We start from the raw sequence: 15,713 nt of genomic DNA, 5'->3' as shown, positions 1-15,713 counted from the left end.
ACTTACCCAGCACGATGTACACAAAATGTAATTGGTTACGTCAATACTTCTAAAAAAGAATATTACATGGTAGATGTAGACACAACGTTTATCACGTGATCTACTCAGCATAAAACCTTTTACAAATGTGGGAATCTTATGATGTATTGCATTCATAGTCAAGGCAAAAGCATCTGTGGAATATGGATATATAGAAAGGAGATTGGTATATGCATATTTTCTATGGTGTAATGCACACAAAATAGCACATAAGTGGTTTAAATTAGAAGTATAAAAGTGAGTGCAGAGCACAACTTTGAGTAAATCAAGAAAAATTAATCAGTAGTACATTGTGTGTACAACCACTGAATCGCTAATCTAATAATCCTCGCATAATTCAACGTTCAACAGAAAGTGTTGATGTGTGTGTAATGTGGCACATACGAAAATTTCAAAGTATATGAAATATCCAATTAACAGATACCATCAAAAAACTTTTATTTTCAAGTTGTATATTTCAACATTTATTCTTGTTTTCTAATACAATTGTGAATGTTATTCTATTGAAAATTTATACACTAGTCAATTATAATATTGTAAAATAGTTATAGTAATTCACTCTTCAGCTACTTGGGATGATTCCACATCATTGTAACCATAACCCTAAGTCAAAAGAAAAAAATAAATACATCATGATGTATTCGGTAACACACAGTCTGAAGTGTGGGTTTTATAATGAATCACTTTTCTTTTACGACTTTCAAAATTTGGAAAAATCCACAAGATGAACTTAGTGTATGATTAAACAATTAAATCAGGAAAGAAACGTCAAGTTATATATGCATGTATTTCACGGAAAGCAAGGTTTAAAGTAACTGACCTATAAAGAGTCAAAAAAATAATGTAATTTGATTTAAAATTTCCATGATTATTATCTCTAATTTTTAAGTAAAACAAGAAATATAATTACTTCTACAAGTTATGTTAAAAGTAGACAACTAAGACATGTATTGGACAGAGACTTCTAATGTGCACCTTAAAAACTTGTGTGCATGTCCAAAATGAAGTTGTATGGGACAAAACACTTAACTAAACACACAAATCTGCAGAAGTTGCACACACAATAATGAAAACATTAATTTATTACAGGTATCTAATATAAAACTTAACATCAATTTTTACTTCAAAATACATGTTAAAAATTTATATAGGAGGATATTGTTATTTGTTGTTTTTACATATTTATATATATAGTGAGAAAAAAATACCATACTTATAAACTTATATTTTATATAACTACAATTTAGATGTTTTGGATCCAATTACACCTATAACAGATTCCTGCTTTAAAATATTCTTAAATTTGACATGCAAGTTGGAGTAATACATTTTCTTATTTTAAAACTAAATGTCAAAACTGAAGGCATAATTTGCAAATATTCCAAAAACATACTGATATAAATCATTTCAAGTTGATCATAGTTACCAATAAACCATGAAAACTTTTCAAAGCACATAACAAAAAAAACGCTCTTTGTTTGTATGTGTATACATGTGTGCATTAAATCCAGTGATAAATTTAAAAGTGTGTATCAAATGTAAAAGACAAAATATTCAACTAAGGAAGTACAAAGAACACAGTAAAAGTTACAGCTTTTCCCATACTGAAAATGTATAATTCACAATAGGTAAAAGTTGGTAGAAGGAAGGGAGGGAAATACCAATTGGAAATAAATTTTCAGAATAGGAAAATTATAACTTCAAATAAAATACCTCCACAATATTAGCTAGGATCCCTCAGTGAATAGGAAGCAGAGCAAGTGTGAGGGAAAGACAGAAGTAACACTAAAGTGTCTAAAGGATGCATCTAGAAATGAACAATAAGGTCAAAACATGTGATTAGGAGAACTACACCACTTATGGACCAGAATCCTCTTCACCCATCAGTGAAATATGTAAGAAATAAGGACTGAAAAAGAGGGGAACTCCTCCAAGTGGAAGAGAACTGTAGCAGGACAGTGATTCCAACCATAAATTGTATCTAAATCCCACATAGTATAAAAGTGGGTAAAGCAATGGATGTGCCCTTATGTGCAAAGTGACTAAGTCATGATGGACCACATATGGTAAGTCAATTACCTTCAGAACCCATGTTACTGGGAACTGACATCCACAGAGGAGTGTGATGAGAATCATAATCTTCAACTAAAAGTGTAAGAGACCAGAGGGAATCCAGAATCACCTCAATTCCCGAGCATGACATATTTGACTCGTTGACCTAAACATCTGGTATTGAAAGGATGTCTACATAAGAATCAACTATTCCAACAGTGAAACTAACTGGATCCATCCAAAAAGCAATAACATCTTCAGCATAAGAAACAATGAGGGATAACAAAAAAGATGGAACCAGAACAATTTCCCTTTTCCTCACTGACCCACAATATAAAAAAAGTATGACAGAGGGAAGAATACAGACAATCATAAATGTGTGAAAACTTATGTTGGTTGTTTCTACCCTAAATCCAAAAACCAGCTATAGTGTACTGATCTCCATGCAGCAGGAGGAGGACTCCCAATCTAAAGGGTGAACTGCAATTTGATGCCTCATTCCCTTGCATAACAACACACATTGGAAGATATCACTTCATCAACACCCACAGAATACCACTGCCCTACTCTGCACTGAATTGTTATAGGTAACCTTATTTAGAACTCATTCATGAGTGCCTCCCATAGTCTACCACCCCAGTAGTTTGAACTGGAAAGTAGTAAGGACTCCCATATTCCACTAGAAGAAAAGGCAGATAAAAGAATGAAAAGTCCAGAGAAATGTCATCACATAAGACAGCTAAATGGATGGCCATGAATTCCTATTTTGAAAAGCAGACTACACTGATTTATCTGATACAAGGGATGGTCAGCTAGTCCATTCTACCTTACCCACAAGTGATCTTGTGGAGCACCCCATCACAACAGTGAGCATTGCAAACCCATGGAATTGAAACTAAGAGTCAACATGGCTGTACAACATGGTTTCTAAATGAAGAATACCTGATTAAGCACCACTTACCATAGAGAGAGATCCATATAAAGAAATGAAGGGAAAGAAAGTATGAATTTAAACTTACTCAGTCAAAACTTGAAGAATGGCCACAAGTGGAAGATGAAACCTAAAAATGAAAAAACTGCAACATGGCAGAAATAATGGGAGATGAACGAATTATGTGTAGTCCACATACCTGACTGTTGGACTTTCACCATGGACAATGAATACAAGAAGCAATGGAAAAGACGATGTGGAAAACATGATGAAAAGACATTGTGAACAAATTGTGGTAGGAAGAAGACAAGGACAAATAGCCATCTGAAACAACTTATAAACCCAACAGGTAAGAGTAGAAGAAGAAAGATCATGAACAGAAGACTTCAAAAGGGATAAAAAGTTGGGAATGGGTAAAATAAACATATGTGTAAGCAATATAATAACAAAGGGTACAGACCAGACAGAGAAGTCTATCGAAATAGGAAATAAAGGAAGAGTTACCCTCTCTGGATGTCAAGGTCTTTGAGAAGATAAAGGAGGAGACAGGTAGGGTGGTAAAGAGTGCATGGAATTCCAATGACAAACAAATAACTTTCAACATCCTCAGGCTAAGAGGAGATGGAAATATGTTTTAAAGGAAAGGTGAAACATGGAGCACAAGGAAATAGGTTCAAATGGATATAAAGTGAGGGAATGGAGGACCACATTAAGACCCAAGTCCAGAAGACTAAGCTGTATGGGAGGACAATGAATCCAAAAGAAACATTAACATGGTATGGACAGGGGAAGCAAAAACTCAACATTACTGGGAGAAATAAAAAGGTATGGGATAAGACAACCCAATAACTCAAGAGTGAGGAAACTGAAGACCACTGGCTGAAAAGCCATTTGGGAAACCCAGCCATGGTAGGCCATTCAGCAGAGAATAACAAAATACAGACCAACTGTGGAATACCTTCCATCTGCACTTATACACCTCTATTGAAGAAGCACATATAGAACGAGTCAAAAGGAAAGCTAATTGATAGTAGAAACCTGTTCTCCTTATCAAGGATCAGATAACTGCTACGTGAGAAGACAGAGTATGTGAGTAGTCGGATGTAGATTCAGTAACCAAGGTTGATGAAGAAGGGAGGAAAAAGTTGCAGCTGATGTATTCAATGAAACCATGACTGAGATGGCCAATAAGAAGTGATCAGAAAGACTCAACATGGAGCGATACAGATGAAAGAGACTACCCAATGAAATATTCAAATGGAAGAATAAATATAAAGGAATGTTTGGGACAAATCCTGGCTAAAGGCATCAACAGTCAGAACCTGAGGATGATGTGCTGTGGACCAAATGAAGAGTAAGTTGTGATTAAGAGCTGTAGCAAAAGCATCTACTTGAGGAAAATCCCATAAAGAGAAAAGCCACCACAATACAATGGGATCTAAAAACCACTATGTTGGATATAAATGTAAGCATGCAACAAGATAAATGTGGCACTTGTGACCCCAATAAAAAGAGATCTAATGTTTGAAAACAAAGATATTAACAGAGTGCTCCCTTGGTGAATGATACATGCAAACACCATAGAACTGTCAAAATGAATCATCACTAGACAATATTTGGTGAAAGGAAAGAAGTGATTCAAGGCTTGAGGATGACATGTAAGAACTTCTGGTTGACAGACCAATGACCTGAAGCCTCGTGGTGATTGACCCATGCACCCAAGCCATAAAGAGATGTGGTCATGAAGAGATGTAAATCCAGACAAGGAGGAAGAAGCAGAACACCTTCAGATGTAGAAGCCTTGTCCAACCATTAAAGTAGACAGACCATCAGTGTATGAGGAAGGATGAATGGGAGCTGCTTAGGGATCCTGGGCAAGGTTCCATTGATCTTGAGAGCCCACTGAAGGGATCACATGTGCATGACCAAGGAGAACTAGTTATGTGATTAAAGACAATATTCCCCAAAGCAACAGAACCTTGCAGGCAGAAAGTGATGGAGCTGAAAGGTGTGGACAAACTGACAACTTCATAGATTGAAGTTACAGAGGATAAGGTCAAACCCAAATAAGATGAGTGATAAAAAAGATGCCTTAAAAGACAAGATATTTGGTAGGATGGACTTCTCCAACTTGATTAACCAGCCCACCTGAGTAGCCACTCAAAAGAGCTGATAAATATGGCTGGCTGATTCCAGTTTGGAATGAAGTATAGGGTGCAAAATTGGCAAACTACCATGTGATGAACAAACTGAAAATACAGATGAGATCATGCTAAGATAGGAATGTGTAGATAAGCAATGACAATATACATCTTGTACATCCATAAGCCCAGGGAAAGTGCCTGCTGTAGAGAGAAATGACTCCACTGTAAAATGGAGCAGTTAAACAAATCAATGACAGGCTTCCAGTCTGCAGTTTTCTTGGGAACAATAAAGAGTCTGAAATAAAAACCTAGCAAAATATGTGGAAAAGATTCAATGACCTGCTGGGCTATTAGCTCCTGAACCACCTCCAAAAGATACTGACTTGTTATTGGATCCCAAAATGAAGGGAAGGAAATAGGTATAGATGTCATGGGAGATGGGAAAAGAAACAGTAATACAAATCCTTCCAATAAACCTTGAAGAACCCAATGATCCATGATGAAAGGATGCCACTGATGAAAAAAAATCAGCAAGTTGTGCTCCCACCAGACCATAATCCACTGGGTGCTTTCTGATACTGTTGGCAATATAACGTGTTGTCAAAGAAAACAAGACAGGGCACCTACAGTAGCAGGGATGAAAACTGGAACACTACAAAATTGCTTTCCCCATACACAAGTCCCAAGATAATATGGTGGTAAATAAATACAAGTTAAGGTAGCAACAGGACCTAGAAGTTCCCAACAACAGCATCAACACATATGCAAAACCATAGCAAAGAGGACAGATGAGTTAATCTGGAGAAAGAATGACTGGGAGGAAGTGTGGGAAGATCTAAACATGGAACTTTGACCCAAGTAACATTCAATCTCTCTGCAAATAAATGATGATAAATCTCCAGTCAGATCATCCACACCTGAAGTTTGGTAACATGAAATTCATAAATAGGAAGAATCAGTCAAAGGTCATGATGATATTTAATAATGAGACCGTAATAAACCAGAAGGAAATTGAAGTGAAGAAACAATCTGATTAAATTTGAAAGTAATTGAAGTGAAAACCACTTTGCAAGTATATATTAAAGCTGAAAGCAAAATTTCAAATAAACAAAGGAATACATTTGACCACAAGTGTTGCCAAATGAGAAGTGATGGCTCTTTAGAGACGTATAGAGGAAGTCACAGTAGTATGTCATGTGACTATTGGTAGTGAAGTGACACATGATTATGTGGATGAGACATATTGAAATCAACTGATTCCAACAGAGGGGTATAGAGGAAGTCACAGTAGTATGTCATGTGACTATTGGTAGTGAAGTGACACATGATTATGTGGATGAGACATATTGAAATCAACTGATTCCAACAGAGGGGTATAGAGGAAGTCACAGTAGTATGTCATGTGACTATTGGTAGTGAAGTGACACATGATTATGTGGATGAGACATATTGAAATCAACTGATTCCAACAGAGGGGAGCAGAGAACTTGTGGCATACATAGAGAAAAAGATTTGCATATAGAGAAGCAGTACTAGACAAGAATAGCTACTCCTGTGAACCAAGTTAGTACAGTATCAGAATATACCCTAACAGAAGAGGATTCGTTCAAATAGTGCCACAGCAGCAACACAAATACACCTCAATTCCAAAGTTTCACCTTTAACCTAGTTCTAAAGTACAAGTGGGCATTCAAGCCTATAATAACAAAAAACACCTAAAGTAATATTCTCAGACTGTAGCTAGCTGTGAGGTAATAACTGCTCTTAATAAAACAGGAATACATAACAGATACAGATTATTAAAGCCACAGTACAAAGAGTATTTTTACAAATTATTCAAACCCTAATGCTATCATTTCAGCTTAATTACATGACAAATGTTATTCTGGTACCTGACAATAATGTGACACATAATATAATAATGTATTTCATGAAAGCATCTGTACAATTGACACATACCTTTTGTCCTTGAATTTACTTGTGGTTTTACATCTAATAACCAAACTATTGAGACTCTTCACTGAATTTTGTATTGTAAAATGGAAGATACTGTAAAACTAGTTTCCAGTCAGTAAAATATAAAGTACCCACAATTCCTGTTGTACCAAAAAGAGCTCCAGTTTTAGACCTATATAAAAAGAAAGTTTACACATCTGAAAACATACTTTCTGATAATCAGAAACATCAAGAAAATAATTGAATTTAATAATTTAATTAATACTGAAAGGAACAGCCATAATGGGCCAGGAAGCAGTTTCTCTCATATCTTAATAAAATTGTTACAAAAAACAACAACATTACAACCTAAGTTAATAACTTTATATTAAAAATATGCATATTACATAAATTTATCTAATGAATACAATAAGACAATAAACAGTAGCTTCATTTTCCAAAATTTTGCCAAAGAAGTTTGTAGAATTGGACTTTTAAGGATAAAATAAACACAAACACCATGGAACTCTTTACAACAGAGATTATGGACAGTTTTGAAGATGAGTAGAGGGACTTCAAATAGCTTGTTAGCTGGAAAGTTAAGTTAGTACCAGCAAGATTCACTGTATTGGGAAAGTGAAAAATATAGTAAATAAAAGGTAGTTATGGAACTGACCAAGAAAAAACAAGGGACAGTTATGTTTTGTGAGACAAAGAAAAGTAAAATGTTCACTGCAGCAAACTTAACAGTAGAAAACAACAGATATATATATATATGTATTTATCTATTGAATATTTAGGAGGTGTTAATAGGCTTAAACCACTGGTAAATATTAAAGGCAGAAAGAAGGAAAACCTGAGATTCTATTCACATGTCAGGTTCACAAAAACATTTCTGAATGGAAATAAATAGAACTTGGTACAAAGTGATTGAGAGAATAACACAGAGAAGTTTTGGTTTTGTTTACCATCTGTTAATTATAGAATATGTATGTGATATATGGTATATAGTTTTGTGACTGCTTTCAATGAAGATATTTAACTGTATTTGTGGTATATCAAGAAGGTAATGAAAATCACACACACATGCTGATGAGTTATGATACTGAGAAGAAAAAGAACTTGGCAAATGAGTGACTTGTAAACAAGAGATTTACATACCTGTGACTGGAAGTCGAAAACAGAAGTTAAAATAAAGTAGGAAGATCAGTCATAATTAAATGGGAATTTCAACACTTGATGGCCATAAAATGTATATTAATCAATGTTCTATAAATTCACTGTTTGACCATTAAATTTTTCATTTGACCACACAAGATTTACTTTGAAAAATGTCCTGTATTCTTTTTTGAAAAGATACCAAGTAACAGTATGCAAACAAACAGAAAGCTCTTCATTTCTGTGAGGAAGGTGTTCAAATATCTTTTCTTATCCATCACTAGTCAAATGTTGTTTCACACTTAGTCATGTTCCTTTCCAACATAATAAATTACCAATAATCTCTGTTACATGATCGACGTTATCTTTCATTACATTCTGTAGTTCATGTATGCATAAAATATTTAGAAATAATTAATGTTTAAACTAAAACCAAAAACAATGTAATCCCATTACCTACTTTAGCGATAGCTTTCTTGATGTATTTATACTTCAGTAGGTATCAGTATCCTCCATTTTATCAATATTTTTACATATAGTAAAAACTTTTTGTTTCAATGCATAACGTGGAAATAATTCATTAATTTTCAGCTAGCTTGGTAGAATAAATAATTTAGATCGGCCACACAACTTCTCTAAACTGCTCCAACTACACTGTTACTGTTAATTAAAAATCAAATAGCATTGTAACACAAGGTTTAGTTTTACAGTTTAAAAAACAAACATTTCCATTTCAAGAATACCCAAATCCTTATTAAAACTTCTATCATTATTACCTACCAGCTTTTAGCTAATTCTAAATATTTCCTCCCAACAAGACGAGAAACTACACCCGACTGCATCGTGAAGAATGATATTTCTAAAACTTAAAAAATAATATATATATTTTTTAATTTTACGTGATAAATTAACTTCGTAAACTTCTTCACATTGACCTGACCGCAAGCAAAGTAAGCCCTCTACTGTAATTGTGTTGATATTGTAAAATATTTTCATGAAATAAATTAATATATTTTTCTTAAAATATTATTGCAGCATTAATTCTCAGTTATTTGATTTTGTAAAAATAGAAACGTAATAAATTATAGTAAATGCAGAATAAATATGAAATTTCTGTATCTATAGCTTTTTTAACGTAAAATATTTAAATCTTGATATCATTGTACGCGATTTTACCTCAGCTTCTGAATACTGACGTCTTAACACGCTTGGCCATGCCGAGTCAGCAGGAATGGCAAAAATTAGTTATACAGCTTTCTTTTCTCATTTGTATACATGGTTACATGGATTTGGTTTGGTTTTTGAATTTCGCAAAAAGTTACACGAGGGCTGTCTGTGCTAGCCGTCCCTAATTTAGCAGTGTAAGACTTAAAGGAAGACGGCTAGTCATTACCACCCTCCGCCAACTCTTGGGCTACTCTTTTACCAACGAACAGTAGGATAGACAGTAACATTAGAACGTCCCCACAGCTGAAAGGGCGAGTATGTTTGGCGTGACGGAGATTCGAACCCGCTACCCTCTGATTTCGAGTCCAGTGCCGTAATCTCCTGGCCATGCCGGACCTGTGTTAGATGGATTAACACTATTCAGTTGTGTTTTTATACCACTCAACTAAATAGAGTTGTTTTGCTTTGGTTTCTTGACTTGAATGACTTAATACTTTGAAAGAGACTATTTAATCACAATGCTAATGAGAATGAGGATTTGTAGAATTAACTAATGGAGTTATTAGCTTCTAACCCCATGTTTTGGCTTCTTTATTTATTACAACTAACACCTGGAGGTTTTTGTATTTAACAACGCTGTTTACCTTTCACTTTTTTTCTTTTTTGTTTGTTTCTAGACGTTGATCATACGATAACAACTATAATGTTTCACACACATGTACTTTTCAAGTAACTTTAATTCTCAGTTGTCTGCTATGCTGTGTTTTTAATGTTGAGGCATCTTGTTCAGGTAGTGACTGGAAGTTGTGAGGAAAATATCATGGATATCATAATAGGAATTCCCCACTAATAAGGTGAAATATATGATACTGCTGACATTCAAGGGTATAGTAAAGGATGATCTGAATCATTTCAGATAGATAACTGCTTCAGATGGCTGACTTTGAAAAAAGCTTTTTAACTTTTGTTTCTGAGATGACTGTTCCATCCTATCCTAGGCTCCAATGATTCTTTAAGTGTTTGTATGTTGTTGTTCGGTGAAAAGCTTTGTAGAGTGCTTTGACATCTCCAGTGGTGAAGAAGGAAGATATGTTAGATGGTTGAATGTAGTAACTCGCATTGATGTCTTTTCATTACCCTAAAGGTATGGATGTCAGGATGCATTAGAAAGTGGGCCATTTATTCAGTACGTTAGACCTGATAGCTGAATGGTGACAAGAGGAGCTACAAAACAAGAACCGACCTAAAATTTTTGACACGGCAAATATATTGTATACGTTTAGCGTTATGCCATTTGGCTTGTGTAATGCGTCACCACATTCAAGAAGCTTACCGAGTTAACACCAAAAAGGATTATATGAGTGAAATATTTTGTCTCATATTCGAGTCTGCAACCAGAGATTTGAAAATGATGGTCTAGTAGAAAAAAGAAGGAATTCAAACTTAAACAAACAAAATGGGTGCACATGTGTATGGAACTGAAATTTTATGGTCAGGTTGCAAATAGAAAAGGAATCCCCACAGATACTTGTGAAACAATAATGGTGTAAGACTAACTTAATTAAACCTATGACTAAACAAGAGTTTTTTTCACATTATTGATGGTTTATGGCTATCTTCTTCAAGTTTACCTCATCATTATTAGCGCTAAATAAAGTGGAAGCACACTACATATGGAATTAACCATGCTAACAATGATTCCAGTCCCTAAAGCATGATTTAGTGGAATCCCTAGTGTTAGCATATCCATGACAATATTATGAATATCTGCTAGAACTAACGCCAGTGATAGAAGAATTTAATTAATTTTATCACAGTTGCCAGATGAAGTGTGCCATGTGTCATCAATATGGTTGATGAACTTAAAATCCCCAAAGAGATTATAGCATATAAGATAATAGCACTAGAGGAAAATAACACGATAGCATACAGGATAACAGCATTGTAGAAGTACGAGGTGATAGCAAACAGGATAACAGCATTGTAAGAATATGAATGGATCATGCATCATTATCTAGACCCACAATATAGAAATGCAGACAGGATGCCTTGCTCAATGGTGAGACTTTATTCGCTCACTGAATGTCCTGATTCTGAACACTGGGTGGGAGTAAAGACTATTGTCATAGTGATGAAACGATACAGCAGAAGATTCTATTCTATGATTAACATTGAAAGCTTCAGAAAAGGCAGTTGGAGACCTTAAACTATCATAGGGGATCCTTGTCACGCAACAAAGCTCATATCGACGAACAACGCACGAAGTATTTGGAACTCTTAGCAGTTACAACTGCAAGGAGGTGTGCTGTACATTTGTTATCAAATGGTTTTCGACCTTTGTTACTGCTAACGATCTCCAGGTATTTGAAGTAAAACTGAAAGGCTCTGTGATGTCATCCATACTTGTTATAATGGTACGAGGCCACTTGTGTGTGGTTCACAAATTAAGTAATATGTCCACACAACCCATAACTGATGTAACATTGGTTAGCATAATTTGAAGTGATCTAAGATTAGTTAACGATTTTTCACACTATTTTTTTCTTTATTATAACTAATTTAAGAAAATTTCATATTTTGAGCAAACTTGGTGGATTTTTGTAAGAATTTCGACAGCAGTGTCCTTCAGTGTTGAGAAAGATGGTGCTTCAAGGTCATATTTTCACCCATGTTTGAATGAAAGTGACCAGTCACGGTAATACAGCTAGTTGTTCTGGATAAATACAACTTTTCTTGTGAAGTATGGAACATAAAAGATTAAACAGTCTGGTGCAGAATGTTCAGAGTTTCAATATTATTCCCTAATACATATCCTAATTAAATATTTATTATTTTATGGACCTGTCCCATTGCAATACATAAAATCAGTTTGACTGGAACATACCTCAACAGTCGTGTGGAGTCAACATACTTATTTTATCAACATATCTTTTCCGATTGTTTACTCACTAAATGTGAAAGTAGCTACCACTTTTAACATTTTTGAAGGAAGAGGTGTTCATTTTCATTATCCTTGTAAATTCATGGTTTGATTTATTAAAAAAATAAAAAATAGACATTTTCATTTATTATACACACACACACACTATATATAAAAGATATTTTCGCACTGGAAAACTGTGGTAGAATTCGTGATTTGTGATGACGAGAAACCCACTTGGAATAAAACTATTTCAGAACTGCTGGTATGGGTAATAACACTTTTATAAAACAAAGAACAACGTGATAACCTTCTTAGGTCATCTTCAAGTTAACAATTTACTGTCCAATGATTTTTTTCTTTTCTTTCCAAAGTTTTAATTCATGTTACTCGAGTACCATGTAGAATGATTTTCTCGCTAATACTATGCAGCTGCCGATGGCCTATAGGCGCGTTGTAGCTGACAACGAATGAGTCTATTAAGATACTGAAATCTCTGATGGATAATTCTATTTACAAACCAGTTGAAAGTTGTGCAAGATATAAAAGCATCAATCACAGTAAATGCCATTATGATTTTTGATAAAATATTGGCTCCATAGAGTGTGCATATTATGACTGCTCTCTTGAGTTTACACGAGAGAACCAAATTAGCAGCTACAAGTCAAGCAAACAAGAGCTTTGTAATTATTTTAACTTTCAACTAGTTAGGTCTTATTGCTGTTAAATAGTCATAAGTCGGACTTGTGTTGACTCCCACCAACACTCAAATTTACAATGCTAGAAACAGGGTTTCAATACCCGTAATGGGCAAAGCACAGATAACCCATTGAGGAGCATCGTGCTTAATTACGAAAAAACAATTTGTGTTAAAATATAAGGGCAATTAAATATTTAAAAAATTCAAGCTTATCACGAAGAACTGAATTATTTTAATATTTCAGAGCACAAACAACATTACACATCAATAGAGAATATTCTTGGCTCTCATGTGGAGTACAAAGTTTCAGTGAACCAAGCAATGGTATGACCAAACAACCCACGTCGAATAACGAAAAAAATCAGTCATTTTTGTGGATGCTCAGCTATATTTTCTTTTTTTCAGTGTTATTACTACTCCTGTAGCACACGAGCCTGTAAACTCCTGATTGTTTCTAATTACCTCCATCTTCTGTGAGCCTCTGGCTATTCTTTCTCTGACCTCTTCTTCCTAATTTATTCCAAGCGCGTTAAAGCGTGCGACTCGTAATCCGAGGGTCGTGGGTTCGCGCCCACGTCGCGCCAAACATGCTCGCCCTCCCAGCCGTGGGGGCGTTATAATGTGACGGTCAATCCCACTATTCGTTGGTAAAAGAGTAGCCCAAGAGTTGGCGGTGGGTGGTGATGACTAGCTGCCTTCCCTCTAGTCTTACACTGCTAAATTAGGGACGGCTAGCACAGATAGCCCTCGAGTAGCTTTGTGCGAAATTCCAAAACAAACAAACAATTCCTAATTTATTTTAAATTGGTAGACCCAGAAGATTAGTAACAAATTGTTACAAAGTCTTGGGGTAATTGTACAATATTTTTAATGGGTATTTATGCTAGCTATCTCTAAGTTTAAACTGATTAATTAAAAGGAATGCATCTAATCCACAGCACCCACCGCCACTTAGTGGATTGTTCTTGCCTAACCGAATAATGGGATTTGTCTCGCACTATACCTTACCATCAGAGTGGATTTTTATTTTTTGTTGGAAATTTATAATCTGACACGCTGACCAAGTGGTCTTGCTTTGCCCCGATATATAATGAGTTCCATTATTTTAAAAGATTTAGACTTTTTTTCTTACTGCTTAGACACTAACACAGTTCTGAAGAAAGAATGAGCAGCAAACTAAACAAAACCACAATCAATGCGTATGGATAGATGGCGTATGTTGTTGTCATCATACAACAATTCCTCATTCTTTGGGCTCCCAGATTTTAGTTGCACTGTGGCATAATAAATTCTATTTTTATTTCGTTATGATTTTGTTTACCATTCATTTATTACTTCCGCCACCAAAAGTTGACTAAGGTTTTGTTTAACGCTGTGTGTGTTTGTCAGGAACATTTCTCGTAAACGGCCAAATGGATTTTGACAAAAGTTGGTATGTATTTGAGCTATGATCCAACTCCGATGATATGAGACTGGTTGTTTGGGGAGAAGAGGTCAAGGTCACTGCGATATCACAAAAAATCAAATTCCGATTTTCCAAACTATTATTTTCTTCATTAATTTAATTTATTAATTTACTAATTTAAGAAAATTTCATATTTTGAGGAAGCTTGGTGGATTTTTGTAATGTTATTATTTATCTTTGTCTTTCCAAACACGAGCCGTGTCCGTTGCTAATGACGTACATACGGACAAATTTTCGTATTTTTTTGATGTAGCAGAGACATACGCTCTACAGCGTACTTCTTCAATAATTTCTGCTATCAACTACGAATTTTAATTGTATAAAAACAATAACTCGCTTTCTCTCTACAGTAGGTTGATTGTTTGTTTTTGAAATTCGCACAAAGTTACTCGAGGGCTATGTGTGCTAGCCGTCCCTAATTTAGCAGTGTAAGACTAGAAGGAAGGCAGCTAGTCATCACCACCCACCGCCAACTCTTGGGCTACTCTTTTACCAACGAATAGTGGGATTGACTGTCACATTATAACGCCCCCACGGCTGAAAGGGCGAGCATGTTTGACGCGATGGGGATGTGAAACCGCTCCCCTCAGATTACGGGTCACACACCTTAACAAACTTGTCCATGCCGGGCCTAGCAGGTTGATTTTGAGAATGTTTTATTTTGAAACTAGAATTCCCCCTAGCGATTACGTACAAATGTTAATGTTGTGAAAGATTATTTAGATTTTTGATAATAACTAGTCACATTAAATATAACATCATGGTCTAATCCAGTGGTTTCCAAACTGTTCGCCGCGGACATTTCAAATTTTCGAGGGAAACATAGTGATATCGTCATCTGTCGGACACCTCGCGAACTACTAGCTCGAGGTAGTTCACAGTTTTAATATTAGACCGCTCTACATTCCTTTCGATGATGCTCTCGAATGTTTGAGATATGTTTTTGTTACTTGTACTTCCTGCTACGCCAGCAAGTTATCGATCTTTGTCGTTTATTAAATTTTGTATACAAATGCCTGTCGACTCTCCGGGTCTGTCAATAATCGAAATAACTGAAGGATATTGTGATCAAGTGTCTGTGAGGTCGAGTGAAGATCAGTGTATTATTTTGTTGATTTTATAGTTCTTGTGCATAAAAATGGAAAGATTTTTGAACATTAATAAGAAGTGTGGGAGTGAAGAAAAGGATGGCGAACCACAGA

At 35.2% G+C, this 15,713-nt stretch overlaps 1 protein-coding gene across 1 annotated transcript; it reads right to left on the bottom strand.

Moving 5' to 3' along the window:
* Positions 1–474: 474 nt before the first annotated feature.
* On the bottom strand, positions 475–9,221 carry LOC143246598 (cytochrome b-c1 complex subunit 10-like). The gene is made up of 3 exons (XM_076493602.1): positions 9,040–9,221; positions 7,126–7,294; positions 475–642 (listed from the first exon to the last, which is right to left on the bottom strand). Exons 1-2 carry the CDS (start codon positions 9,099–9,101, stop codon positions 7,171–7,173), a joined length of 186 nt encoding a protein of 61 aa, XP_076349717.1. The 5' UTR covers positions 9,102–9,221; the 3' UTR covers positions 475–642; positions 7,126–7,170.
* Positions 9,222–15,713: the final 6,492 nt, after the last annotated feature.

The sequence above is a fragment of the Tachypleus tridentatus genome, chromosome 3 (assembly GCF_004210375.1).
Source record: "Tachypleus tridentatus isolate NWPU-2018 chromosome 3, ASM421037v1, whole genome shotgun sequence".
Lineage (NCBI taxonomy): Eukaryota > Metazoa > Arthropoda > Merostomata > Xiphosura > Limulidae > Tachypleus > Tachypleus tridentatus.
The sequence above is the reverse complement of the archived record's forward strand: the minus strand, read 5'-3'. Positions and strand labels throughout refer to the sequence as shown.